The sequence below is a fragment of the Scardinius erythrophthalmus genome (genome assembly GCF_964197995.2).
Source record: "Scardinius erythrophthalmus genome assembly, chromosome: 12".
NCBI lineage: Eukaryota > Metazoa > Chordata > Actinopteri > Cypriniformes > Leuciscidae > Scardinius > Scardinius erythrophthalmus.
Window position 1 is genome coordinate 37,973,802 of NC_138232.1, and position 27,775 is coordinate 38,001,576.

At 37.1% G+C, this 27,775-nt stretch overlaps 1 protein-coding gene across 1 annotated transcript; it reads left to right on the plus strand.

Moving 5' to 3' along the window:
* ccdc88aa (coiled-coil domain containing 88Aa) lies at positions 1–27,421 on the plus strand (the record flags this gene model as incomplete). The annotated part of the gene is given in 28 exon segments (XM_081380533.1): positions 1–60; positions 732–832; positions 3,543–3,648; positions 9,137–9,206; positions 9,732–9,790; positions 9,960–10,043; positions 10,404–10,544; positions 10,803–10,969; positions 12,605–12,686; positions 13,847–14,005; positions 14,418–14,564; positions 14,676–14,823; positions 15,064–15,668; positions 15,757–15,884; positions 16,012–16,153; positions 16,892–17,044; positions 17,246–17,407; positions 17,920–18,197; positions 19,118–19,261; positions 19,615–19,801; positions 20,009–20,154; positions 21,518–21,610; positions 21,750–21,973; positions 24,934–25,017; positions 25,271–25,452; positions 26,576–26,635; position 26,638; positions 26,712–27,421. Coding segments are annotated over 28 exon segments (4,623 nt in total).
* Between the last annotated feature and the right edge of the window lie 354 nt (positions 27,422–27,775).

Sequence of the window (27,775 nt, forward strand, 5' to 3'; positions counted from 1 at the left end):
ATGGAGGGTGACATTCCAGACATATTAGAGCAGTTTATGAGCAGCTCTCTTGTCACTTGGGTAAGTTGCAGTTTGTTACGTGCAGATGTATGTGTGTGTGTACCTGTATTGTTATTTTTTGTTCTATAGGCTATATTTGTTTTGTTCTATAATTGTATAGGTGTATATGTTTCTATATGGTCTTTGTTTATCTTTTTGTGGTTTTAACGTTTGTGAATTGCTCACATTTTTAATGTAGCCTATCTAAAAAGGCGATAGTAGGCTAGTCTATTCAATGGAAGGTTCCATTGTGACAACTTACCTCATGTAACTTACTGTAACATTTTCCTCCTCTATGGGGGCATGTTGTCACAAAAAGTTAATAGACTACTAATGGTGGGCATTTTAATGTAGCCCAGACTTTTAGGTTTGTGTCTCTTCCACTGAACTTTTCGTTATAGATCATAAACATGCTCTGAGAAATATTCACTGGAGTGAAGTGTATGAACTAGCCCTGTTTTTTTCCACTGATTATTATATTTTTGTAGTTTGCTTAACTGGCCTGCAGTGTGACTAATGTGTTTAAGAGTACAAATATATCATGTAAATATACCTCAATTTGAGGTCTCAAAATGCCACAAATATGCATGTATGATTAGATAATTGTCATTTATAGAGAATGTCCCTCTTCAGGACACTGCTGTCACTTCATGACATGTCACTTTAACTACCCATTTATGTCTGTCTCAAAGGTTAAGACATTTGGTCAACTAGGTGACAAGGAGGGGAACTTGCTCTCTGAATACACTGAATTAGTGGACGGAATATTCTTGAACAAGATCATGAATCAAATGTAAGTATGTGTATGTCATAAATCTGCACACAGATATATTATCAGAGCACTTAATTCAACTTCAACTCAACTCAACTTCTTATGTAAAAAACGAAATAGGACATGCCGTTCAAAAGTTGGGATCATTAAATTATGTTTTGAAAGAATACTTTCATACTTTTATGAATTTAATTCAAAAGGGACATTAAAGTGATATTTTATTGTTACAAAACATTTCTATTTCAAATAAATGCTGGTTCCAGTTTCCACAAATATTTAGTTTTTCAACAAATGCAGTTTCCACACAAATATGAGGCAGCTCAACTGTTTTCAACATTGTTAATAATAATAAAAAAAAATTTCTTGAGCAGCAAATCAGTATATTAGAATGATATCTGGAGGATCATGTGACACTAAAGACTGGAGTAATGATGCTGAAAATTCTGCTTTGCCATTACAGAAATAAATTAGGCTACATTATAAAAATATTTAAATAGAAAACATTTATTTTTTATCAAATAGAAAACATATTGTAAATGTTAATAATATATGACAATATTAGGGTACAACTGGACTAAAGGCACACCTTAAGAAATGTGCTTTTCACTATTTCACTATACTATAATAACATATTATATATGTTTTTATTGAACATTGATGGAGCAACAGATTTTGTGTGAAAATAAATCACAAAAGTGGTTAATTTTTTAAAAATCTTATAAATGTATGAGGTGGCAAGGTGGGCCTTTCAACCCAAACACACTGGGTAAAAGGCTCGCCAGCTTGGGGCAAAAGGCACATATTATTTATACAAATACTTTAGCTAAAATAATGTGTTTTTAATAATGTCTAAGTTAAAATTTGTTCAAAACAATTTTAGCGAAGTTTGTACTATTTTTGGTTTGTTTTGATAAATAATATATATATTTTTAAATAAATATACTGTCATTAATATGTTCATTTTAAAAATACAGAAACAGAATGAATCAAAAAAGTAAAGATTCTGAAAGCATTGAATGAAATCCCATAATAAATTAATATAGTTTTACAGTAGTAACAAATAAATATGACATTTTATCATTTGATGTGTCATTATAAATTTGGTGATTATCTCTAAGGTGGACACCCAACTTGATATATGATATTTACCATCTGAATATAACCATGTTATGTCAACAAATGGAGAAATCAGTCAGCTGTATATTATCATGTTAATTATGGTGCCTTTTACTTTTAATTCCATACTTTTACATAGTCTTCCATTATTTAAAAAAAATTGCTTCAATTACCTTGAACGAAACTGAAAATCATTAACAAGACCTTTGTTTCAAAATATAGTCAATAATTTTATTGATTCTCCTTTGCTACATAAATCTACAACATTTTTAAAAACATTAAATATGAGATCAAATTAGCGCAGAATCAGCTTTGTTTTGCTGTCCACGATCAGCCAAATTTCCACGTGCATCATTAAAAGCGGTTGTTATGAAAAGGGCTGAGCTGAATTTTTGTGCCGTCTTGTGGTTTAAAATAGATTAATGTCAAATGCACCTTTTACCCCGGTGTGCATTTAGCCCCATTTTACCCTACTGTTTTTTTTTTTTTTCTTTTTTTTTTTTTTGGGATCAAATAAATGCAGCCTTGGTGAGCATTAGAGATTTCTTTCAGAAACATAAAACAATTCTTGTTGACCGAATGATCGTGTATGTGCATCAAAGGAAACTTGGCACACATTCAATTAGCTATTGAGTCTAATTTATTCATCCAAAGCAATTAAACACTTAGTTAAGTGCTATGCTTAAGGGCAGACTGTTGAAAGGGTTCTCTCAGTGACTTTTCAGTTCACAGGTTGTTGTTGCACATGTGAGCAAATTCATGCTCCCATTCCAGACGCGAAGTTACCACCACCCTTTGGTGTTGTTTGCATCTAATATTGGGCATTTATTGCAGACGGCATGTGTTTCAGCTTTTAAATGACTCATTCCATGCAGGAGCCCTAAAACACTGTATGCTTTGTCATGGCAATGAAGGAACACTTTGTAGTCAGTAGTCAGTCGTTCAGACTGTTCAGCTGGACAGAATTTGGATGGGTTCATATGGGTTGTTTTTGCCCCAAATTCTATTTCCATCTCCGAGACAAAAATCCATAGCAAACATCCATGCCATTGCAGGGTAATGTGTGTATATTTAATTGCCATTTAAAGGATAGTTAATGCTGAAATCTTGTATTCTCATGATGCTGAGGGAGTAAACAGTACAGCATGAATCTGAAAACTGTAATCCCACGGATTCAGGGAGGATGATGGATTGGAGGATGATGGATTAGAGCTTGACTAGACGTTTTTTATTTTTTTTATGGTGGCACGGATCACATCCCATACAGAAGTGCATCATGGGACATCAGTGTTTCAGGTCACTATGTCAGTACTCCAACTTTGAGCTGCTGAACTAAGAGAGTTAAAGTCTCAGTCAAGACTTGACCTGAACTGAATTCTGCTGCTCTTTGGCTCTGTCTGTGTCTGCTTTAGTGCTGGCTACTTGATGAGTGAAGTCATGTGGAAAAAAAAACCCAGAATGAATGAACAGATTGTGTGTCGTTGCTATTATTGCTCCTACCCTTAGTCCAGGTTAATATACTAAGCAGGTCTTCAGAAACAAGATGTTTTGGATGCTTCTTGCTTGAGTTGATTTTATGTTACAGGAATACATTTTTCTTTTGTTGTTGTTGCAGAAATCCCAAAGGGACTGTTCAAGTTTTAAACAAAGTGTACAATGATGTCGGCCAGAGAGCTCAAAACTTGTCTGTCCTCATTTACCACATCAAATCATACTACCAGGTAAGTCACAGAGAGAAATGCAGGTACCTTTCAGAGTGACAGAGTGTGTTTTCAGAAACAGAGTGTGTTTTCAAAAGTAAAAATCACATTCATTTTCTCTATGGACAAATTAAATTGTACTGATATTGCATTAACCTCTTAAAACAGATAAATTAAATGTAAAAAATTTAAAATAAAAATGATAAAGTTTATTTAAAAAAAAATTAAATGAAAAAAGAAAATATCTCTATATTTTTGCTGAATTCCCAATGAAGAACTACACTACCCTTAAAGGAACACGCCGACTTTTTGGGACTTCAGCTTATTCACCGTATTCCCCAGAGTTAGATAAGACCATACATACCCTTGTACATACATACCATAATCTCTGTGCGTGCCATAACTTTGTCTGACGCACCCACCGCTAGCCTAGCTTAGCACAAAGACTGGAGGTAAACGGCTCCAGCTAGCATACTGCTCCCAATAAGTGACAAAATAACGCCAACATTTTCCAATTTACATATTGTGATTTGTATAGTCACAGCGTTTACAAATAACAAGGTCACATGAGACACAGCTATCTTCTAATCGTATATATACTGGGAACTATATTCTCAGAAGGCGAAGCACTGCTACTTGGGCGGAGTGATTTGCTCGCAGCACCTAAAAAGCCCCGTGGTGAGGAGCAGAGAGTTCGCTCAGAGATGGAGTAAATCTCTCCGCAGAAGTAGCAGTGCTTCGCCTTCTGAGAATATAGTTCCCAGTATTTATATGGTTAGATGATGGCTGTTTCTCATGTGACCTTGTTATTTGTACACGTTGTGACTATACAAATCACAGCATTGTTATTTTGTCACTTATCGGGAGCAGTATGCTAGCTGGAGCCGTTTACCTCCAGTCTTTGTGCTAAGCTTGGCTAGCGGTGGGTGCGTCAGACAGAGATATGCATGGAGATGAAAAGGGTTTGTATGGACTTATCTAACTCTGGGGGATACGGTGAATAAGCTAAAGTCCTCAAAAGTCGGCGTGTTCCTTTAATCCCTGAACAGAAATCAGGTAAGTTGCCATTATAATGAAAAAAGAGGTAATGTTTGTATCTGTTTGAATATTTTGCAATAAACAACAAACATCGTACAATTATACTTAGAATCAATGACTTACAGCCAATAAAAGTGATAAATGCACAGTTATATAGTACACAGTTGTGTACCTTTTCCCCTGGATTTTAAGGTACTTGTTTTGCTTTGATATCAAATGTTGTAATGTTGTGATTCATTTCTGAGCTGGTTTGATTGGTTCAAGGCTATATTGAATTATTGGATTCCTTGGTGCAGTTGCTCTCTATGGCTCTGTTTACACCTGGTATTAAGATGTGTTGTGGTTGACCGGATCACAAGTAGACGAGGGAGACACATTCCTGTTTACACCTGGTGTTTTAATTCATCTCTTTTGTCCACTTTCCAACCACTTCTGTCCTGATTTCTTTGAGGGGAGGGTCTATGGTCAGATAAATCGATGGGCTTTTCATGCAATTTACATATGAACGCGAAAGGAGACAACAGAAAAAAACATACGTAAAGCAGCAGCTTTAGTTTCTGCTCTGACAGCCGCAAGACCAGCCGAATGCTGTGAATGTCTGTTAGATATCAGGAATGTCAAGAGAACATTGTGTTTGGTACGTTTTTCTTCTTCAGACCAAACTTGGGTCTTCAGCTGACAAAGTTTAAATCCCGTCTGTCTAGAGCGCTTCCCATAATGTTTACGCATTAGATCAGTAGATGGAGAGAAGACTGTCTTTTGTGGCTGTTTGAACACATTCGACCACATGAGCGTCTACACTACGAAAGCAATCCGGTCGAATGTGTTTTTGACTACCTCTGGAAGTAGTCGAAAGTGGACAAGCTCAAAACATTTTAGACCCCATTTACACCTGTATTTAACTTCGTCCACTTGTGATCTGATCCACCAAAACGCACCTTAATACCAGGTGTAAACAGGGCCTATGCCCAATTTCTGCCTTGTCTTCTGTAAAGCAGAGAAAAAGGTTAATATATAACCTGAGTTATTATTTCACATATGTTTTTCCTGCATGCATAAGTTCATTGTGAAGTTCCTCTCTATTATACCGGATTCTGCTTATTCCAAATGGAGGCCCATTGGGTGGAAGGGCAGGAATTAAAATCATACCCTAAATTTTCTGCTACCCCCTTCCGATCACAGAGAGCCCACCCTGAATCCTGCACATCTGTCCGTGTGGAAATAGTCTCGCCACCAAACCTACAAGCTCCTCTCAAATAGACTGGCCTAGATATCAGCATACCAAGCCAACATCTGTGTAATCAGTAGCTAGGAAACAGCAATGGCCTGGAGCAAAGCTGGAAAATGACCCATTTTACATCCCATGAGACCTTTCTCTCATGGTGCCGGCTAAAGCGGTCAAAGTAATGAAAATGACCTTGAATGCAGACAAGGCAAATAACTGAATTATTTCCTGTTGCTTAATTATCACTGGTTTTCAATTAGTCAGTGAAATTAAGGTTTTGCAAAACCATAGTCTTAAGTTGACACAAGGTCAGTGCTCAAGAAATGCAAATCTAATCTATATAAATGCGCATAGTGCATTTAAAATAGTGTGACATAGCAGAGCTGTTCATACTCAGCAGCATTCATAAAAAGCACTCTGGAATCGTTGGGATTGAATTCATTGACTTCCCTTGAGTTTTGTTAACCTGAGGAAATTCAAAGCGTTTAATTATTGATCTCGCTTATTCAGCAAAACTTAAACCGATCTTGCCTTAGAAGAATCTGCATTAACGAATTCCCAAATGGAAAAGGGACCAGCAAAATAAGCCCACCCATACCTTTGTTGATTTGTGTTGTCGATTTAACTTGCACATTGAAAAGCCCTGGACGCTCTGGGGCATCTGCTGGCCACAAAGAGACAGGGGCGTCATGCAAGCCAAAATTCTGGGGGGGCACAATCTGAGACGTTGCCATTGTTTTCTGACGGGTGATATGGATCATGTTAGGAGGGGTCAGGGGGTTTCTCCCTAAATGGGCTAAAAATACCATTTCAATGCAGTTTGGGAGGGACAGAATAGGCTATATATATATATATATATATATATATATATATATATATATATATATATATATATATATATATATATATATATATATATATATATATTACTGGCATAATATTTGAATAATATTGAGGCATTGAATCTATCATCTTACTGCCATACTCTTTTACTAATGATAATAATATATTTTGTTGTATTATGGCAATACTGTTGTATTATGGCAAGTAGTACCTCATTTGTAAGTTGCTACTTGCTAATCATGAGCAAGTAAAGTGACCTGATAATAATAACGGAAGTTATGAGCACATGAGAGAGAGGCTGACTGCTACACTTTCGTGCACTCTAAGCCTACATCACGGTCATAGCGATCTGTATAACAACTATGCTGTAGCTTTCGAACGGGTAGCCTATCTTTTTTCACTGCATTTGAATTAGCTGCCTGATCCGTGAAGAACCGTGAATAACAGTCTATGGGAGAAACATCAAGTCGATGCCTTGATAACGTCAGGTTGGATTTTGCAGTTAGCCTACAACAAATTTAACACCCTCATTTCTATGAAACTGAAAACAATTGAACCAGCTGGAGACTTTGACACAAGACAAAACAGAACAGATGTTTCAAAACCGATCAGATAACGTTACTATGGCTTTGTATGGCAGTAACGTTAGCCAACTAGTTTACGGTTAGACTAGGCTAGCTTTCGATAACGTTACACTGGAACAACTTAAGTTAATGCTCTGAATTCGCAGCTAATATCAAATCCATAACTTTTTGATCAAGTTAAAATTTCCAGGTCAACCACAAATAATCCCACTACCTTTTAATATCATCCGATAACTAATTCAATGCCGATTTGTTGCTTTGCCCACTTACCACTTCAAGACCATCTGTAAAACATTGCCAGCTCAACGTGCGAGACGAGTGAGTTGCTTGAACATACACAGCAAAGATTCTGCTGTGTATGTTCTTTCTGCTGTGTATGTTATAGATTTGATATACACAGACACCATATTAGGAAAAAGGGGCGGGCTGATGCTGACCGATTTATTACACATCCAGAAGAATACATTTGAGTCGTTATAGGCTCTGGTATATTATGGAGCATAATAGGAATAAAGTTGTGACAAAAAAATTATCAGGGAGGAAAAATCTGAGATGGCACGTGCCCCCTCACTTTGAATGGGCATGACGCCACTGCAAAGAGACATTATTAAAGGATAGTTCACCCAAAAATTCTGTCATTAATTACTCACCCTCACATCGTTCCAAGCCTGAAAGACTTTTGTTCATCTTCGGAACACAAATAAACATCTTTTTGATGAAATCTGAGAGATTTCTGTCCTTCTATTGACAGCTACAGCTACTACCACTTTGACGCTTCAAAAAGTTCATAAAGAGATCGTAAAACTAATCCATGTGAGTTGAGCGGTTTATTCCAAATTTTCTGAAGAGACTTGATCATTTTATACAGACTTAGATTTAATTTAGGCTTTTATTCACATTTAAATATTGATCAAACATATAAACAGAAGCAAACAAACCTCATTGGTTCTCGCTGAAGCTCAAACGTGCTGCGTAACATGAGAATGAACCTCATTGGTTCTCGCACGTCAAGCAAACATGCTTGAGCTTCCGTTTACCACAACTGAGTGCGAGTTGATGAATGTTAACATAAAAAGCCTAAATTCAATGTGTTTACACTATAAAGTGATCGTGTCTCTTCAGACAATTTTTAACCAAACCACTCGATTCATAAGGATTAGTTTTACGATCTCTCGTAAAGATCTGAGAGAAGCGCTCAGATTTCATCATTTCATTTGTGTTCTGAAGATGAACAAAAGTCTTACTTTAAACGAAATGAGGGTAATTAATGACATAATTTGTATTTTTTCTTGAACTATACCTTTAAATAAAGGTGTTTAATAACTATTAATACACATTGTCATGCTGATTTAAGCTGAAGTGCTCTGTAATTAATGGTCCCCCCGGTTATGTGGCTTTTTAAGAAGGTCTAATAAGTCTTTTAGTGAGCACTGTGTAATCTAACTTCTTGAATTTTCTCTGCATTGGTCCTTTAATGTGTTTTTTTAGACATGAATAACATTGCAGAGAAGGGTGACCACAACATTGAAGTTCATCTGAAGCACTACATCAAAGTTTAATAATTGTCTTGATTTAAACCATCCCCAATGGGTCTGCACACAAGTTTCCTGAACTCTTTGAGACGTCTCTGAGCAATTACTCCGGTCCCCAGTCCTGCCTGTAATTTACTGCTTAAAACGGTTGAATGCAATGAAACTGATAGCAGCTGGGTCTGTTTTTGCTCTTTAATAAAACTGAAAGCTGCTGCTTTTTGAACAAGATTCTGTGTATCTCACCTCTTCCATCTCCTGTTTCTAATTTTGCATCCTATTTACTGTAGGAGACCCTGCATCAGCTGATTATGATGTCTCCTCCCAATGTGCTGCTTCTGGGCAGGAATCCGCACTGTGGTACGTCAGCTATTGAACAACAGATTCTGAGAAAGTGCTGAATAGTTCCAGAGGCTCGAATCTAATGACGCACACACAAACAACACATCAGGAACTCTTACAGAAATCATAAAGCTATGTGTAATTTTAATTTTACTTTCCCCTCTCAGCACCGCCTTCATGTCCTCCTGTTCACTCTTAGTTTCAGAAGTTGTTAACACCTTGATCCATGATATCTTCGTTCAGAATAAAAGTAGTGGGAGGCATTCGTTTTGATTGATAGCATTTCCCTCATCTAAGTACACTACAATTCAAAAGTTTGGGGTCAGTAAGAAATGTATAGTTTTGTCCTAAAAACTATACATTTCTTACTGGACTTTTGAATTGTAGTGTACTTAGACTGATCAAAAGTGGAAGTAAAAACATTTATAATGCTACTAAAGAGTTCTATTTTAGAGAATTCTTTCAAAAACATTTGGAATGGTAGTGTTCATTTGCATTCCATTGTAAAGCATTTAATTGTTTTGAATGAAACCTTTTTTCCAGAGGAAGGTCTAGAAGAGATCAGGAAGTTGCTGTTGCTGTTGCTTGGCTGTGCTGTGCAGGTAATATGTAACTGTGTGCACTTATTAGATTATATTAAACCAAGCACTTGCCTATTCAGTTAACCTTTCATTGTACAAACTGGCTATCAAATAGACTTGTCATTTTAATCAAAATGAAGCACTAGTGAAGCAGGATGGAGACCTAAAACTGTCTGTTGCTGTTTTGCAGTGCGAACGAAAAGAGGAGTATATCGAGAAGATACAATGCCTTGATTTTGACACAAAAGCAGCAATCGCAGCTCATATCCAAGAGGTACTGGTAGATACAACAAGACACACTATTGCTTGGCAAATATGGCACATATGGATGATTATCTTTATAGTCATGTAGTAATTATATTCGATTGGACTTCTCAGGGATAACTCATTTAAATAATCTCTGCTTGAAAGAAGCCACCTACAAGCACAATGTGTGTCTTAATATCTTAACAAGATGATACATCAGAACACCTTTTGTTTTCATATTGTGAATGACATGCAACTTCTATTATGCACCTTCTTGCCAGGATGTGTTTTGAATTTAGCAGTAGATAAATGCTACAAAATGTTATGAGGCTCTACAAAATGTAGAGCTCTACGTTATGAGGCTCTACATTTTTTTTTTGCACTCCAGGTGACTCACTGTCAGGAGAATGTGTTTGATCTGCATTGGTTGGAGATGGAGGATGTGTGTCCGGAGGAATGGGAAAATCTCTGCAGAAGCATGAACATCAATCTCAAAATGTTAGTGGACCAGCGAGACCGGCAATTTGAGGTATCTTCAAAAGTCATTTAGAAATTAGCAAATTCATTTCCCTCCCCACCTTTCTGGGAGATAATCATTCAATTTAAAGATGTTTATTGTGCTTGGCTGCAGTACGAAGGAAAATAACTTGTAGCCGGTTGCTTAAAACAATAACCAGCCAATGCATGTGACTTTAAATGCCTGTTGGGTGAAGCCAGAGAAGTTCAGTTTGTTAACTAGTTCATTCTCTCGTCTAACCCTTCTCATTTTTTCTGTGTCTGCTGGTAGGTCATCGTGGAGCTGATGCAGGGGAAAGAGACGATGAAGTCTGTAGTGTTTGGTGATGACTCCTCCCTCACAGAGTCCGCTAGCAGCCAGCTCCCTTTATCCCAGCAGCATCTGGCACTAGAGCTGACGGACGCTAAAACCAAGATCAAACGCCTCAGACAGGAGCTGTGAGCATATGCACACACACACAAAATTGACCTACACATGCACAGAGACCGAGAGATGAGTGAAACAAACCAAGAGTAACTTGTATGTTTATGGGGGTGTGTGATCATGGTTCATAGCTGTGACTTCCGGTTTCAATGGGAAATAATTGAACACATAAAAGAACAACTGCACACGTCAAGTCATTAGCTTGGGTCTTAGTGATAGACAATATATTGGCAGCCATATCTGCATTGATCAACATTTTTTATTATTTTATTTTAAATATATTTTAACATTTTCAATTAATATTGAAAGCTTATAATATTCGTTTTCTCTGTCTACAATAATATTACTTGTATTTATATAATTAATATATTTTTATGTAATTATGCATCATTTGCACCCATCCCAAAGTTCCAATATAAGGTAATCTTTTATTGATTCACTTATGTGATAGTAAAGGTCCACTAATTAATTTATAGTAACTGGTTCTGTGGTTATGGTAAGATGTCTGTAGGAAGCTTGCCTCAGATTAAAAATACCCTGGCACAGTGCATGGTCCGTCCTTATTCTGCTGACCCACTTTTATCCTCTTAGTGTAATGCTACAGACAGTCTACCCCCCTCATTTCCGCCCATCCGTCCTTCTATCCATCAATTTTTGCCATCCATCCACAAACTCACTGTACAATACTGCTCATACTGCTGCATTCTTAAGCTTCTATTTTGGAGTATATCCCGGAGCAGCACTTGAGTGTTAATGTACAGCACAGCTTTCTCAGAGTTTTAAAGTGAATATGTGATTGGTTTCATTCACCATATAAAGGAAATGAACTTCATTTTAGCAAAAATGGTCAATTTCATGTGTTGATGCAACATATTTTATAGTGATGCACTGAAATGAAAATTTTGGACAGACTGGGTTATGGAATAATGATCGACTGTTTTAATTATGTAATCATTTTTAGGTGATTATACAAATTTTTTTTGTGTGACATTACAAATATTATATGATGTTTATTTTACAAAGTTCGGGTGGAATATGTTCAGATAATCTACCCATAAGCACTATTCAACTCAACTATTCGTATCCCAGCAGGGAATGGACTGCAGTATTGACTTCTGATACAATTTTGACACACTATGCTAAAAACGGAGCGCAATGATGTTAAAATAGGCCAACTGATTTTTGTTGGCTAATAAAAGCACATCAAACCAAAAAAGTGAGATGTAAGTTTTCTCTCACTGTCTGTAAAATGAAAGGTGCGGAAAAATACACGAGAGAGTGAGAAATGCTATTTATTAATGAACCAGTTTTCACAAGGGCTATATTTTATTGGGAAAATGCATTTATTTTCAATATCACATTGTGCTGTTTTTCATGTCAGTTTCTGTTATTGGATTTCTTAAAGTAGCAGGTTTGTTGCCTCTTTGTTGGCTGGTGTGTACTTGTAGTAGATGTGCATTTGTGTACACACTTGCATGTGGTTATATTTGCATGAGTACTTATGCTTATGTGCACACATATTTGGGTGTGTGGTTGTGGGCATCCTTGTTCTTCTCTGATTAAGTAGTTGCATGTTAATCACTCTTCTTAACCTGTACGAGTGTTGAATCTTTAAATCTCTCAAACATCTGTTTCCTGTGTCCAAACAGAGAGGAGAAAAGTGAACAGCTCTTAGACTCCAGACAGGACCTGGACAGTGTGGAGGCGGAGATTAAAAGACTCCAGCAAGAGGTTCTGAAAATAAAATGATCTCAGACTCCTATTAAGAACTTTCCCTGACACCTTTTTTAAGGGTTCAATTCTCGCTATTAACTAGTTGCTTATTAGCATGCATATTACTAGGATATTGGCTGTTTATTAGTACTTATAAAGCACATATTAATGCCTTATTCTGCATGACCTTATTCTACATCTTTTAATCCTACACATGACCTAAACTTAAAGACGACCTTACTATTAATAAGCAGTAAATTAGGAGTTTATTGAGGCAAAAGTCATAATTAATTGTGAATGTGTTCCCCATACTAAAGTGTTACTAAACTTTCATAGCCATTTTTATTTTGCTACATATTTATTTATTTATTTATTATTTATTCCTTATTACATATGATCATTGTTTTATGTCATAGACATGACAACTTCTGAATAACACCATCTCTTCCTAGTAGTAGATAGAAGTAATAGTAGTAGTATTTGTCATTCCAACACATGGTACATGAAAGGAATGAAATTACGTACTCAGGTCCCAGCAAAAACGCAACATAGCAATAAATAACAGCATTAATAATAAATGATAATAATAATATGTTATCAGCTATATAAAACATAAATAGCACTACTAATCCATCAGACACACAAGTAGTAGAATAAATAAATAATAACCTCCACACTTATACACCATATATTAAAATACGCCTAAAAATTAAGACTAAAATCAATTCATCACTTTAAGAGTGTCCAAATAACATTTATCATTAATACCGTTATCACACAATGGAGTACACATATTTTAAATGCAACACTATGATGTAGTTCATCAGTCTTGCCACTTCTGGAAAGAAGCTATTTCTTAGCCTGGTGGTTCTGGTCCTAATGCTGCCGCGCAACCTCCTTCCTGAAGGGAGAGTGGCAAACAGACCATTCTCTTGGGTGGGAAAGGTCCCATAATGCAAGTTGCCCTCCTTCTGCATCTGGTGATGTAAATGTCACTTACAGTTGGCAAACTGTAATTGATAATTCTCTGGGCAGACTTAACTACCCGCTCTAGTACACCAAACTTTTGTCCAATTTAGTTGTGCTATACTTGTTTAAATATTGCTACGTCTTTATTTTAATGTAATTTTTTCTTCCTTGCTGCCTGTATCCTGTCTACTTTTGTCGGCCCGTGGCAGAACATGCAGCTGTTAACAGATGCACGAGCAGCAAGGATGTACCGTGACGAGCTGGATGCAATGAAAGAGAGAGCCATCAGAGCAGACAAACTGGAGAGTGAAGTGGCTCGCTACAGAGAGAAACTTCACAACATGAACTTTTACAAAACCAAACTGGAGGTGTGTATAGAAGAATGTTTATGTGTGTGTTTTTGAAAGAAGGCTCTTGTGCTCACCAAGGCTGCATTTATTTGATCAAAAATACAGTGAAAACCTTAATATTGTGCAATATTATTACAATTTAAAATAATTTAAAACATTTTTTAATGTCATTTATTCCTGGCAAAGCTGAATTTTCAGCAGCCATTGCTCCGGTCTTCAGTGTCATTGATTCAGAAATCATAATAACATGCTGATTTGGTGTTCTAAACACATACATTGAATGGATTTCCAGGATTCTTTGTTGAATGTTAAGTTTAAAAGAACAGCATTTGTTTAAAATCTTACTGAAAAAAATCTGACTTCAGATTTTTGAACAGTAGTGTTATATGCATGAGAAATCTCACCTTAACTTTCTTTTTGGCATTTACAGGAGCTTAAGGAGGATAATCAGGTGTTGATGGAAAGTAAGGCCATGCTGGAGGAACAGCTACAGAGCATCAAAGCACGATCTGACAAACTGCACCATCTGGAGAAACACAACCTCCTACTAGAGGCAAAACTTCATGACATTGAAGAGGTGAGGAAAGGGATACCCATTAAAAGGATCTGCTGCAATATTACTATGTACCCTTTGCCACTCCAAGTTGTTTTCTTATTCTGCTTGACTTGGCTGTCTTATCTGTTTTAGGAAAGAACTGTGGACAGGAGACGAATAGACGAGCTGCTGGAAAGGAACATCATATTGGAGCTCTCTCAGAAAAGAAGTATGGAGGAATCACAACGCTTGGGCTGGGAGCTAGAACTTGCCAAGGATCCTCAACAGAATTCAGGAACAGGTATATGTATATTATAAGCACTGCAATTTAACATGAGGCATATTAAAAATGCTCGTCGACCATTGTGCCATTGAATAAGTCACCATAAGTTACTCAAAACTTTGCTTTGAAATGAACATCTTGATAGAAACATAGAAGGTAGATTGCAAAAAATGTATTCCACTACCATCTCATTGATCATTTGACAGGTAATAAATGAACTTAAACTTGAATAAACCTAAAATGTGTTTATGATTTTAGAGCTGAAGTCTTTGGGCCAGGAGGTAACTGAAAATACACGTAGCAGATTGCTGAAACTGGAGAAAGAGAACCAGAGGTTGTTGAAGTCCCTGGAAGAACTTCAAGGTACCAGTCACCCATTGAATGAGTTTATTTCTAAATCTAAACATATTGAGGAACATTGGAGGATCAGCAATCAGTCCCTCGACACAGAAAATCTGCATGCATCCATGGAAAATAATAACAGCAATCTACATTGTCTTGAAGTAGAGATCCATGAATTGGAGATGAAGAACCAGAGTCTTCAAGTCAATGTAAATCAAAACCAAGGTCAAGTAGATATAGAAAACAAAGGACTAGTGCATGAGAATGGACATTTGGAGCAAGACAGGAGTTGTCTGGAGAAGGAGAATCGGAGATTGCTGCAGCAAGTGAAGATCCAGGAGGCCTCGTTGGATAGTAGCAGTTTGAAGTTGGCGGTTCTAGAGAAGGAGAACCGTACCCTGATTAAAAAGACTACCTGTCTCAATGAGGCCTGTGTCAAGAACAAAGAACTAGAGATGGAAAACCAGGAGCTGATTCAGCAGGCTGGAGTGGACAAGAGGATGCTGGTGACATTAAGAGAGGTTACCACTGCAATGAATGCTTTGTAGATTATTATGCTTTCTCAATGTTTTCTTATTTTTCTTAATTTGACTATTTTCTGCTCTAAAGGAGCTGCTGGACCAGAGGCTGAAATTGCAACAGAAAGAATCTGATCTTGAGAAATTGACTTATGAGCTGGAGAGGATAAAGTTAAACCAGGAGACACGAATGGGAGATCACAAGGCTGTAGACCAGGGGTATCCAGACATTCGCTTATATATTCAATCAAGCCCAAGGTAATACTTTTAAATGTCAGATTCCTTTTTAGACATGTCTAATGGCCAACTCTGTCTTTTTCTCCCTCACTCTCTCTTCCACGCTCAGTCAGTGTAAGCAGTTGGAGTCAGAGCTGGAGTCTTCTCTAATGAAATCCCTGAAGATTAAAAAAGAGAGAATGGCTGCCCTGGAGGCCCGTCTGCAGGAATCGGCCAAGATAAACCAGCAACTACGACGGGATCTCAAAACTGTGAGTCAATGCCAGGTCCAAAGTTTACCTGCTAGCCATTTTGCTAACATGCTTGAATGGGGAACCCAGCTAATAGGCAACGTTCTGGCAAGGTTCTTTCAAAGTTATGAGCAAACGTTCTTTCAGTAATCTTAATAAAACATTTGTTATTTGTTAACAATGTTTTCTGGTCTTTAATAATGGTCACAAAAATTATATTATATTCGACAGTAACATCCCCATAATGTTTGCAAAATGGAATGTTCCCTTATTGTTCGAAACCAAGATTTTTTATTTTTTTTTACATTTTAGAGAATGTTTAGAGAACATTCCGAAATAATGTTTTCATAACTTAATGGGAACATTAGCAAAGTGTCCTTTGAACATATTTGTTCATTTGTTAACTGGGAAAGTCCAAAACCGTTTACCAAACTTATGTTTCACTTATTTTAAAACCAATAAAAAGACATATTTTAAAACCAGTTAGAATTTGACCGAAACTGTATCTCAAATCAGGCTAAAAACTGTATTTTTTGGTCCAGATAATGTACATGACTAGGACATGTGCATAATAAAAAAGACTAGGACATGTTTGCGCCAATATGGTCATTCATATTAATACAAAACATTATATTAGCATTGCAGCATGCCAGAGCATGATCGCTAACTGCAAAATTTTGCCAATTTCGCTAATGTGACCGCACTTTAACAAGACTTAGAATAAGAACAGTGTGGTTTGTGATTGATGAACTGTTGCAGGTCAAACAGAACTATGAGGCATTGCTTCAGAGGGAGGAAGAGGAAAAGGCAGGACAATGCTCTCCACCAGAGAGGCCATGGCACAGAGAGAGTCAGGAGGCCACGTGGGCATTGCTCAAGGTCAAAGATCGACTCATTGAGGTGGAGAGAAATGTGAGTCTCATGATGGAGGCAGTGTCCAGACCCACAGTCAACAGGGATTTTGTCATGAAATTATGTTTAATGTCTGCTAAGCATTCAAGATATGCACTTTTTTTGCCAGTACATGTGTTCTTTTTGAATCAAACAAGCATCAATCTATACTGGGTGAGCTACAGGAACTTGACATATCTTCCCTTGGTTTGTCTTGTACAGAATGCAACATTACAGGCTGAGAAACAGGCATTGCAAACACAACTGCAGACCTTGCAGGCGCAGTCAGATGGGTTGCAGGCACAAATAATTGCATTGCAACAGCAGACGGCTTCCTTGCAGGAGAACAACACAGCACTGCAGACACACAATGCACAGCTGCAGGTAAGTCACAGTAATGCTGCCTTACATGCAATCTAGGTATTATACAGCTTTCTATTCATCAGTGCTGAAAAAATGGATCACTGTTTCCACAAAAATATTAAGCAGCACAATTGTTTTCAGCATAAATAAGAAATGTAATAAGAATAATGATAAGAAATGTTTCTTAAGCACCAAATCAGCATATCAGAATGATTTCTAAAGGATCATGTGAGACTGAAGACTAGAGTAATAATGCTGAAAATACAGCTTTGCATCACAGGAATAAATTACATTATGAAATATAATAAAATAGAAAACAGTTATTTTAAATTGTAAAAATATTTCAAAGTATTACTGTTTTTATTGTATTTTTGATCAAATAAATGCAGCCTTAGTGAGCAGAAGAGACTTCTTTCAAAAACATTTAAAAATCTTACCAACCCCAACCCCAGAATGCTATAATAAAATATTAAAGGTTTAAGTGGAGACCATTTTAGATCTAATCAGTCATTGACCTATCTTTGTCCTCCTAGGTAGAGAAGTCAACTTCATGTTCCCAGAATTCCTCTCTGATGGCTCATAATGAACGGCTTCAGCGGGAACGGCAGAGTTCTGAGGCTGAGAGGGAAGGTGCGATACGAGAGAGAGAAGATCTGCGCACTGTTAATGAACTACTTCTCCGAGACCATGAGAGATTGAGCGTCCTGCACGAGAGACAGGCAGCAGAGTTGGAGGTGCTGTCCCACAGGTACTCAACAATGGAGAACAGTCACCGAACCCTGGAGATAGAGCACAGATCACTGGAGGACAGGTTAGTACACATACCATAAGATGTCTAGTCCCAGGTTATGATACTCATTCGAAGTTCTGTATAACGATAACTTGAGTGTGCAAGGCTTCTAGTGTGAACTGCTTCCAGGTACTTTAGACATACAAAAACAGTCCATTATTCTGCTTGATATTATCGCAACCATGTCACCCTGTAGCCCAAGACTGGTTGCCCACTGAAGCAATGGTTTTACTGTTTACTGCACTTTGTTATTCTTCTTCTAGTTATTTACTAGGAAACGTTCTCAGAACTTTGGCTAATGTTCTGGCAAGATTCTCTCAAAGTTAAGAACAAACATTATTTCAGTAACGCTAATAGAATGTTAATTTAAAGCTATCTGGTCTTTAATAACATTCTCAAAAAGTTAGCACAAAAATATTATTTATACATCGGTCATAGAATGTTTTTTTCTTTTCTGAAACATTTAGGATGGACTTTCGTCACTTTTTTAAATGACACTATTTGTTTAAGAATGTTTAGAGAACATTTAAAAGTAACGTTCCCATAACGTTAGTAAAATAATGAAATGAAATGTTCCCTTAACGTTTGCAATAACAAAGAAAAATGTAATTTAAAACCTGACATTTTGAATGTTCAAAGAAGATTCAGGAATTACTTTTCCATAACTTAATGGGAACTTTATCAAAACGGTCTATGAACATTTTTGTTAACTGGGTACGTATAGCTGCTAATGAATCGGAAGTCTCTCCTACTTCTGTGTTGCAAAATAAGGTGGATAATGACACACAAAAGCATTAACTACATTTATTATTGCCTCTGTGACGCATTCAACTTTTTTGCACTTTTTGTTTTTTATATATGTGTATGTATCTATGTATGTGGATGTTTAAATGCTGCTTTAGATGAGCAAGTGCCAGTCTATGACACGTTTACATCTACAGGTATAACACGCTACTTCAACAGCGCGCTCAGCTGGAGGGGTTGGAGAGAGCTCTCAGAGAAGAACAGCAGAAGATGCAGAATGAAATATCCACGAACAGGAACACAACAGCAGAGTGCCAAAGACTCAGAGACGAGAAAGACTGGTTAGTGATGTGTGTTTGTTTCCTTGGCGTACACCAAGTTCCTGAACCATTATTTCCCCCAATGTTTAGGGAGACAGGGTCATTACCAGTGCCCAAATTCATGTATGCATAGGTAGCTAGGGAGCCGATTGAGATGCACCCAAGGTAACAAAAGAAACAGGAGCTAAACACAGGAAACAAGAACATACAAACTAAACATCCTAAGAACAGAAAGCATATGAAAACATGGTGAAAACAATGGTGACATGGCTTGAAAGTTTTGGAAAACTCCTCCAGTCCTGGTCGTGTAGAGATAAATAAAGATGTCTTATTTTATTCTTTGCACCAAACATTATGCTTTGCCCTCTGCCCAGGATGAATCAGACCTACCAGAAGCTGTTGGCAGAGAATGAGGGACTTCAGGTCGAGCACAAGAGCATGAAGAGCCAGTTGAACTCCAGCAAACTGGAGCAGACACAGCTGGAGTCAGAGCTGTCCAAACTCAAAGAGCAGAACCAGCAGCTGGAGATCGCCACTATAAAACTGACCAACCAGTGTGAGGTATATATCAGCATTAGGCATCGCCATTCAAACAGAGCATTTTACTTCCTGCAGAACATTATTGTCCAGGCTGGTTTATGCTGGTTAGTGCTGGTAGCAACTAGACAAAGGCATGCCATCATCCTAACTTTGTTGCTTCTTAAACAAAGCTACTGATTAAATAATTGAAGTCCTTGATGAATCACCTCCTTTTGCGCATCTGTTCAGTTGCTGACCCAACTGAAGGGGAACTTGGAGGAAGAGAACCGCCACTTGCTGGACCAGATCCAGAGCCTGATGCTGCAGAACCGGACCCTGCTAGATCAGACTATGGAGAACAAGGACCTGTTCCATGTGGAACAGAGACAATATATGTGAGAAAACATTTATTTGGTAGAAGTGTTCATGAATGCAGCGTAGAAATCAGTTAAAGGCAGTTTGTTAATATTATGGCAAATCTGCAAAGCAGTGATTATCAAATGATCAAGGTTATTTATGCTTAGGATAACCCAATAAAAAAAAACGTTTTAATGGGAAGACAAAATAATTCCCATATCTTTTGTTGTTGACATTAAAGTCTGTGCGTAAGGTCTGTGGCATTCATGTTGATTCGCTTGGTTGAAGCCAATCAAATTACACAGATGCCAATATGGGGAGGTTGTTCGCCATTCCCTCATCCTGGAAAACCATAAACAAAACTATGCAAGGTCAAAAAATACAACCCAGACGACAATAAATATGGGTTGACTTGCAGATAAACATGGTTTGTGCTGACCACTATATGATTTTTGTAGTGAATTAACAAGAGCATGAACCCATCGAAATTCAAGAGACATTTTTTATTCTTCTTCTACAATAAACAACATCATTAAATGTAAAATATGAGAATTTAAGAACAACCCAACCCTCACTTTAGAGCAGTGATTCTCAACCAGGGGACAATATGACTTAAAATAAGACAAAACAAGCATTAAAATAAGCTAAAACAACTAACATTCAAGATGTTTCTTATTTTAATTTATCCCTCAACAGCTGTTTTTTTATATTTACAGAAGGAGGATTCCCACCAGGGTTATCATAGTTAACAAAACTAAAACTGTAAAAATAACGTTCATTTCTTAAAATAAACTTAAATTTAACTGAAATAAAACTATTGCCAGAATATACAGTTAATTTAGTTGATGTACTAAAATGACTAAAACTGAAATAAAAAATGAATGGAAATTCTACATATTCTTTATAAAAAAACTAATAAAAATGACAAAAAACTAATACTAAATATTAAAATACTAATATTAAAACTAATACAAATTATGAAGGAAAAACAATAATAGCATCTATAAAACTATAATAGTAATTCTAAAATAACACATATTCACACATTCTTGGAAAACGTGGATATATGAGGAAGTCTAATTTTAAAAGTGTGATTTCCAGACCTTGGATAGTCATGCAGATTAATACAAATCTTAAAACACCTTGTGCATTTATTTCTAGTTATGTCAAGCTCTGAAACATTTTATTGGGTAGAATAAAATAATGTTAGATTTTATTATGTAGAATAAGTATTTGTAGAAATCCTTATCCAGTAAATCACAAACAACTTAAAAATTTACAGGGCCATTGAATATTGTTGTGAATGTGTACAATTGGGTGTCAAAGGTGAAAAAGAACATTAGAGCACTGTACAGATGTTTATGGCATGTAAACGCTATAATAACTGCACTGTTTTGACAGAGACAAACTGAATGAACTCAGAAGGCAGAAGGAAAAGCTGGAGGAGAAAATCATGGATCAGTACAAGTTCTACGACCCATCTCCTCCTCGCAGGTACCGTCTCATTATTTTGATGTTAAGAGAGGCTTTTTTTGTGTGTGTGTGTGTGTGTGTGTGTATATATAAAAATATCAAGATTATGTTTTTATTTCATCATGTTTTCTGTCTTTCCTCAAACGGTTACCCAATAAAGACGGGGCAACTGGATAACGGTGAAGATGAGGAAGTTGATGAAGACGAGGGCTCGTGATCAGGAGCACGTTTGTTCTCCAACTCCCCGGCTCCGCTCCGAGTCATGCGAGGGTCTGGATGACCTGCGCTGCCATGACAACGGCTCCTTCGTGGGTTCCCAGGGCTCGGAGGAATCCGCTCCCAACTCCCTTAATGGTGACACCCTGTCCCCCAAGAGGAGCAGCAGTGAGTATCACCTCAGTTACACGAAACTGTCAGAATCCAATCATTCCAGCCAGGAACATCCAGAAACAAGCCATTTAATCAACCGCAAACCCTTCGTCCCAACATCCCAAGGTCAGGAGAGTGAGAACAGGGTAGCATGGAGCAGCCAAGCAAAGGGTAGTAACTCACCCCACAAATCACTTCTGCTGTTTAGAAAACTCCTCAACTTCTAAACCCAAAACCCTTGGCGCCACAGAACACTTCGAGAGGAGTTTAAACTAATTAAACTAACTCTAATTAAACATTTATGCAGTTATTTGATGAATGGTTCCTGATTCATTTCACGTCTTTGGTCCTCCATTCTTTTTCCACACTGTTCAACACAAATATGTCGGTAACACTTTACAATAAGGTCTAATTTATTAACATTAGCTAATGCATAAGCTAATATAAACTAACAGTGATCTTTTATATATATATATACTGTATATATATATATATATATATATATATATATATATATATATATATATATATATATATATATATATATATATATACAGTGCTATGCATAAGTTTAGACACCCATGCTAAAGTTGACTAAAAAGAGGAATAAAAAATCATCTTTTGGACATCATCACATAGCCTTCACCATACCTAGAGATTGGCATGGTTTTATTTCAGTTAGCCTAATAGCTGGTTTGATTTCCATTGAGAGATGATCTTATGGAAATACCCCATGCCAATCTCTAGGTATGGTGAAGGCTATGTGATGATGTGGGGCTATTTTAATTCCAAAGGCCAAGGGAACTTTATCAGGATGCATAGTATCCTGGATCCATGAAGTAACTGGCCATTAAAAATATAAATCTGCCTGCCTCTATGGGAATTTAACATAGGGGTGTCCAAACTTATGCACCCTGTATTTTAAGGAAGAACATTTATTTATTTACGATACATTATTCATTCACAAAGAAAATTGGTGTCCTTAAAGATTGGATTTTTCCTCATTTTTTAAATTAAGGCATTAAGTTCAATTTCCAAAAGATGATTTTTTATTCCTCTTTTTAGTCAACTTTAGCATGGGTGTCTAAACTTATGCATAGCACTGTATATATATATATATATATATATATATATATATATATATATATATATATATATATATATATATATATATATATATATATATATACAGGGCGTGCAGAATTATTAGGCATGTTGATTTTCTGATCATATTTTATTCCCAGGAACATTTTGCCAATTCCAAACCATATTAATCTTAATAACTTCTATTAATTTTGTATTTAATCATTTATAAGTGATATATAATTGTTAATGAAGGCTGGAAATGAAAAATGCCTTATTTTCAGGTGTGCAGAATTATTAGGCAAGTTTTCTAATACAGATAAAATAAGCCAAAAAAGATATTTAACAAAGACTGAAAAGTCAAACATTATTAAATCCCCATGAGAAGAATGCAATACTAATGCAATACTAGAGATTGCAGTTAAGGCATGACCATTGGACAGTGAAATGCTCATTGGGTCAGCAGGGTCAGACAAAAACAGGTGGAGAAGAAAAGACACATGTTAACTGCAAAAGAATGAGGAATTATGGTGAAGAATTAAGTGTGAAACCATCAGGAACCCTTAAGTCTCCAGCGCCACCATTTTCCAGAACTGCAACCTACCTGGAGTCTCCAGAAGTGCAAGGTGTCAGGGTCTCAGAGACTTAGGTTAGGTAAAGAATCCTAAAAAATGACCTCTTAATAAGAATCACAAGCTGAAGTGTTGTGAAATACATGAAGATTGATTTTTTAATAGGCTTTATAGATAGACAGACAGGGAGTGTCTCTTGAAGGACCAGCACCACATCCTCTTCTACCACTATTTGAAGAATTCATCTTCTAGAATACGTTTTAATAAGTTTTGGGAGTTTATTTTTAGTCCATCTCTGCAAAACGGACTTCAGGGTAGGACATGGACTAAAAATAAACTCCCAAAACTTATTTGAATAAAAAACTTATGAATGATTAAATACAAAATTAATAGTAGTTAAGATTAATATGGTTTGGAATTGGCAAAATGTTCCTGGGAATAAAATATGATCAGAAAATCAACGTGCCTAATAATTCTGCATGCACTGTATATAGTATATGGGGTCGTAACAATATATCGTGTCACAATATATACAAAAGTATCGTGGATAGTGACAATTTCACCCAAAATGAAAATGTGAAAGAAATTCAAGTTTACAGAGTTTTAGTGTCAGTACTACATTAAACTACTATATGTAATGTTGAATATAATGTATAATAATGCAATGGGGGAATATTTGTGGGTCCTGATAATGCTAAATGTCTGATGTTACCAGTAAAAAGTGGCCTATATTATTTTAAATATATCTAGTCAGTGACAGAGTGCAAACATATTCGTCTGAAATAATTCTGTATTGTCAGCTTCAGAATCATCAATATTTTAATTCTGGTGTCACCGTTGTCCTGTGCATTGGGTTACCAGCACCACATCCAAGCCTATTTTTTTACACCCACAATGTAACATCAAATTTACCATTTTAATCAACAGTATGTTTTTTGTTAACCTTTTATCATATGACTTGGAGTATCTCAAAAAAGTTCAGTATCGTGATATGTATCGAATCATGACATGAGGGTATTGTTACACCCCTAATATATATACACACACACACACACACACACACACACACACACACACACACACACACACACACACATATATATATATATATCAGATTTATATATATCAGATCATGACAAAATGTTTTAACATTCCAAGTAAGTAGTAAAAAACATGTGTGACTGGTTGTTTTGTGATTTTTCATGTTCTTTCTTATACAACAATTTCCTTCTTTCCTATGAAAACAGTCACAAACATTTGTATTGTCATGTTTTTCCTCCCTCATTTTCTGTCTTCATGTTTTCCATTGTGATGACCAAGTCTGCTCCCTGAAAAAGTTTCATGTTAAGCGTAACAAACCAAAGGATAAAGACAAAGTCAAGTCTCTCTTCCGCCGAGCTCTGTGTAAGACCTCACATCCTGTCTTTCCTGTAATGGCTGTGCCTTCCCTGTCTTTGCTTTTTATTTTTACACATGATGCTTTAATGATCTTTGCATCAGCCATAATATCTTACCTATGATTAAAGCCTTTTATTCTTCAGGGAAAGAGAAAAGTATAATGCAAGATAAATGGTTTAGCTCCCTTAAGACAAATGCTGCCTCAATGTCATCTCATGATGCCAACTTCATTTTCATCTCTTCTCATGTTTCATCTCAGCAATGAATGACCTGCTGCAAACAGAGGGATGTTCGGATGGGGACTCCGGGCAGCAGGAAGATCAGCTAGAAGAGCAAATAATGCAGCACACCATTGCCATTTCAAAAAAACACTCCACATCATCATCATCATTTCAACCCTACTCTTCCATAGACAATCATACAACAATCCATAATCAAGGTTGTAATTCAAAAGTACATATCACATTGATATTTGCAGTTCATCCGGCATTAATGGTGTTTGTGACAAGCCTCACTATTACTATTGCTCATACTTATATTAGTGATCTAAACAAACTCAACCCTACCCCTAAAAGTATTTTGGTGCATAACTACTGCCACAAGTGATCAGACTTGCATGTGAGAGCCAAGGGACAAAAAGATCATAAGACATAAGACCACCTAGCAACATGCTAAAAACACCCTGCAAAGCAATACCCTGGCAATCACCAAAACAGCCAAGCAACATTATAAAAACCACTCACCACATTTTTCTAACCAATAACACCTTAGCACCATTTCACTGCTTTGGTGCTTCAATGCTTTGCAAAATAAAAGTCTCAAGTCATTATTCTTTGGATAGGTGTGTCTTTAGAGTAACTGGAATACAGTGCATGATTCTAGAGTATCTGAGGCCCTGTTTACACCTGGTATTAAGATGCGTTTTGGTCAATCGGATCACAAGTAGACGAGGGAGACATTCCTGTTTACACCTGGTGTTTTAATCCGTCTCTTTTGTCCACTTTCAACCACTTTTGTCCTGATTTCTTCGAGGGGAGGGTCTATGGGAGGTAAATGTATGTTTTTTTTTATTTATCTAATGGATGAAATAAGCTAGCGAAATTTACATATGAACCGAAAGGAGACGACAGAAAAACATGCGTAATGCAGCAGCTTTCGTTTCTGCGTGTTAGAAATCATGAATTTTGTGCTTTGTATATTTTTCATCTTCAAACCACTCTTGGGTCTCCAGCCAAAGTTTAAATCCCGTCTGTCTATCGCTCTTCCCATAATGTTTACGCATTAGGTCAGTAGGTGGAGAGTAGACGGTCTTTTGTGGCTGTTCGAACGCATTCATCCACATGAGCGTTTACACTACTAAAGCAATCCGGTCGAATGCGTTTTTGACTACCTCTGGAAGTGGTCGAAAGTGAACTAGCTCAAAACGTTTTAGACCTCGTTTACACCTGTATTTAGTATCGTCCACTTGTAATCCAATCGACCAAAACGCATCTTAATACCCGGTGTAAACAGGGCCTAACTGTGTGTTTACACATTTGTCCCTTCAGGTAAAGATTTCCAAGGAGACACAATTCCACCAAGTATTGCAAATGGCACAGAAAGCCAAGATCATGGTAAGAATTTATTGGTAGACCAAAAATAACTTTCTGAGAGTTTTATGATCCTGTTGAGCTATAACTTCCTCTAATTGGCATGTTCAGCAGGCCTGAATGGCAAATCGAGTCGTGCCCCGAGTGCGAGCAGTGGTGAGTTTAGCGTGAGCCTAGAGAACGAGGCCTGGTCCAGTGATAGCAGCACCCTTCCAGATCCATTCCCGTCCAACCGGCAACGGTTCAGTGACTCGCCTTCACCAGCCCGGCCCAACCACGAGGTGCTCAGGCAGGGTTACTGCTCCTCTGGGAGTGCGGTACGGAGGTCCAGCAGTGGGAGATCCACTGGGGATCGTTCAGCACAAAAGCTGGACAAAGCAAACATTGGACTGTATAAAACTCAGAGCGTGCAAAGTACAGAGTCTGATCCTAAAACTGCTCTCGAGACGCAAGGAAAGTCCTCCTCTGTATCTGGGTGTTTGAACTGCTTTGCCACTCCAATGCGAAGCCCCAAATCAGGCCAGGCTCTGTCCACTTTACCCCGCGCTAGCTGTGTCATCTCCACATCAGAGGGCAACAGTCGCCGTGCCAGTGTCCTTAGCACAGTGTCAGTGGGATCGGTGTCAAGTAAGAACGCTGCTGATCCTCATATGATTCAACCTGACCACAGTGACGAGGTTTTAAAAGGAAGCCTCGTCTTGGAAGAGGAAGACCTAAAACCGGAGCACTTTTTTGATTCAGAATTCACCATAGATTCAGTCTTTACAAACACAATTTTCAGTGAGTCAAGTACCAGCCCAGCTAACAAAAATATGGTCTAAGAACGTTTTGCCTGAACGTTTTTGAAAACGTCATTTTTGAATGTAAAAAAAAAAAAAAGTTTTGTGAACTTTAAGGAAACATTCCATTTTATCAATTTCAAAACATTATGGACAGAGGCAGCCTTTGCAATTCAGAGGCCTGTTTGAAAGAAACAGTCGTGGCCCCCACCCCCAGATTTGCAAAAACATTGTTTGCAATGCGACCTCAATTACTGTATATCTGTTATATTTACAATGTTAACTCATATTTCTCTCTTAATAGTCGGTTTATAAAGGCATTCTGTCTATTTAACCAAAACTATTGTTACAATCATGACTGAAAACAAAAACAGCATTCAATCGTTTTCCCTCAGT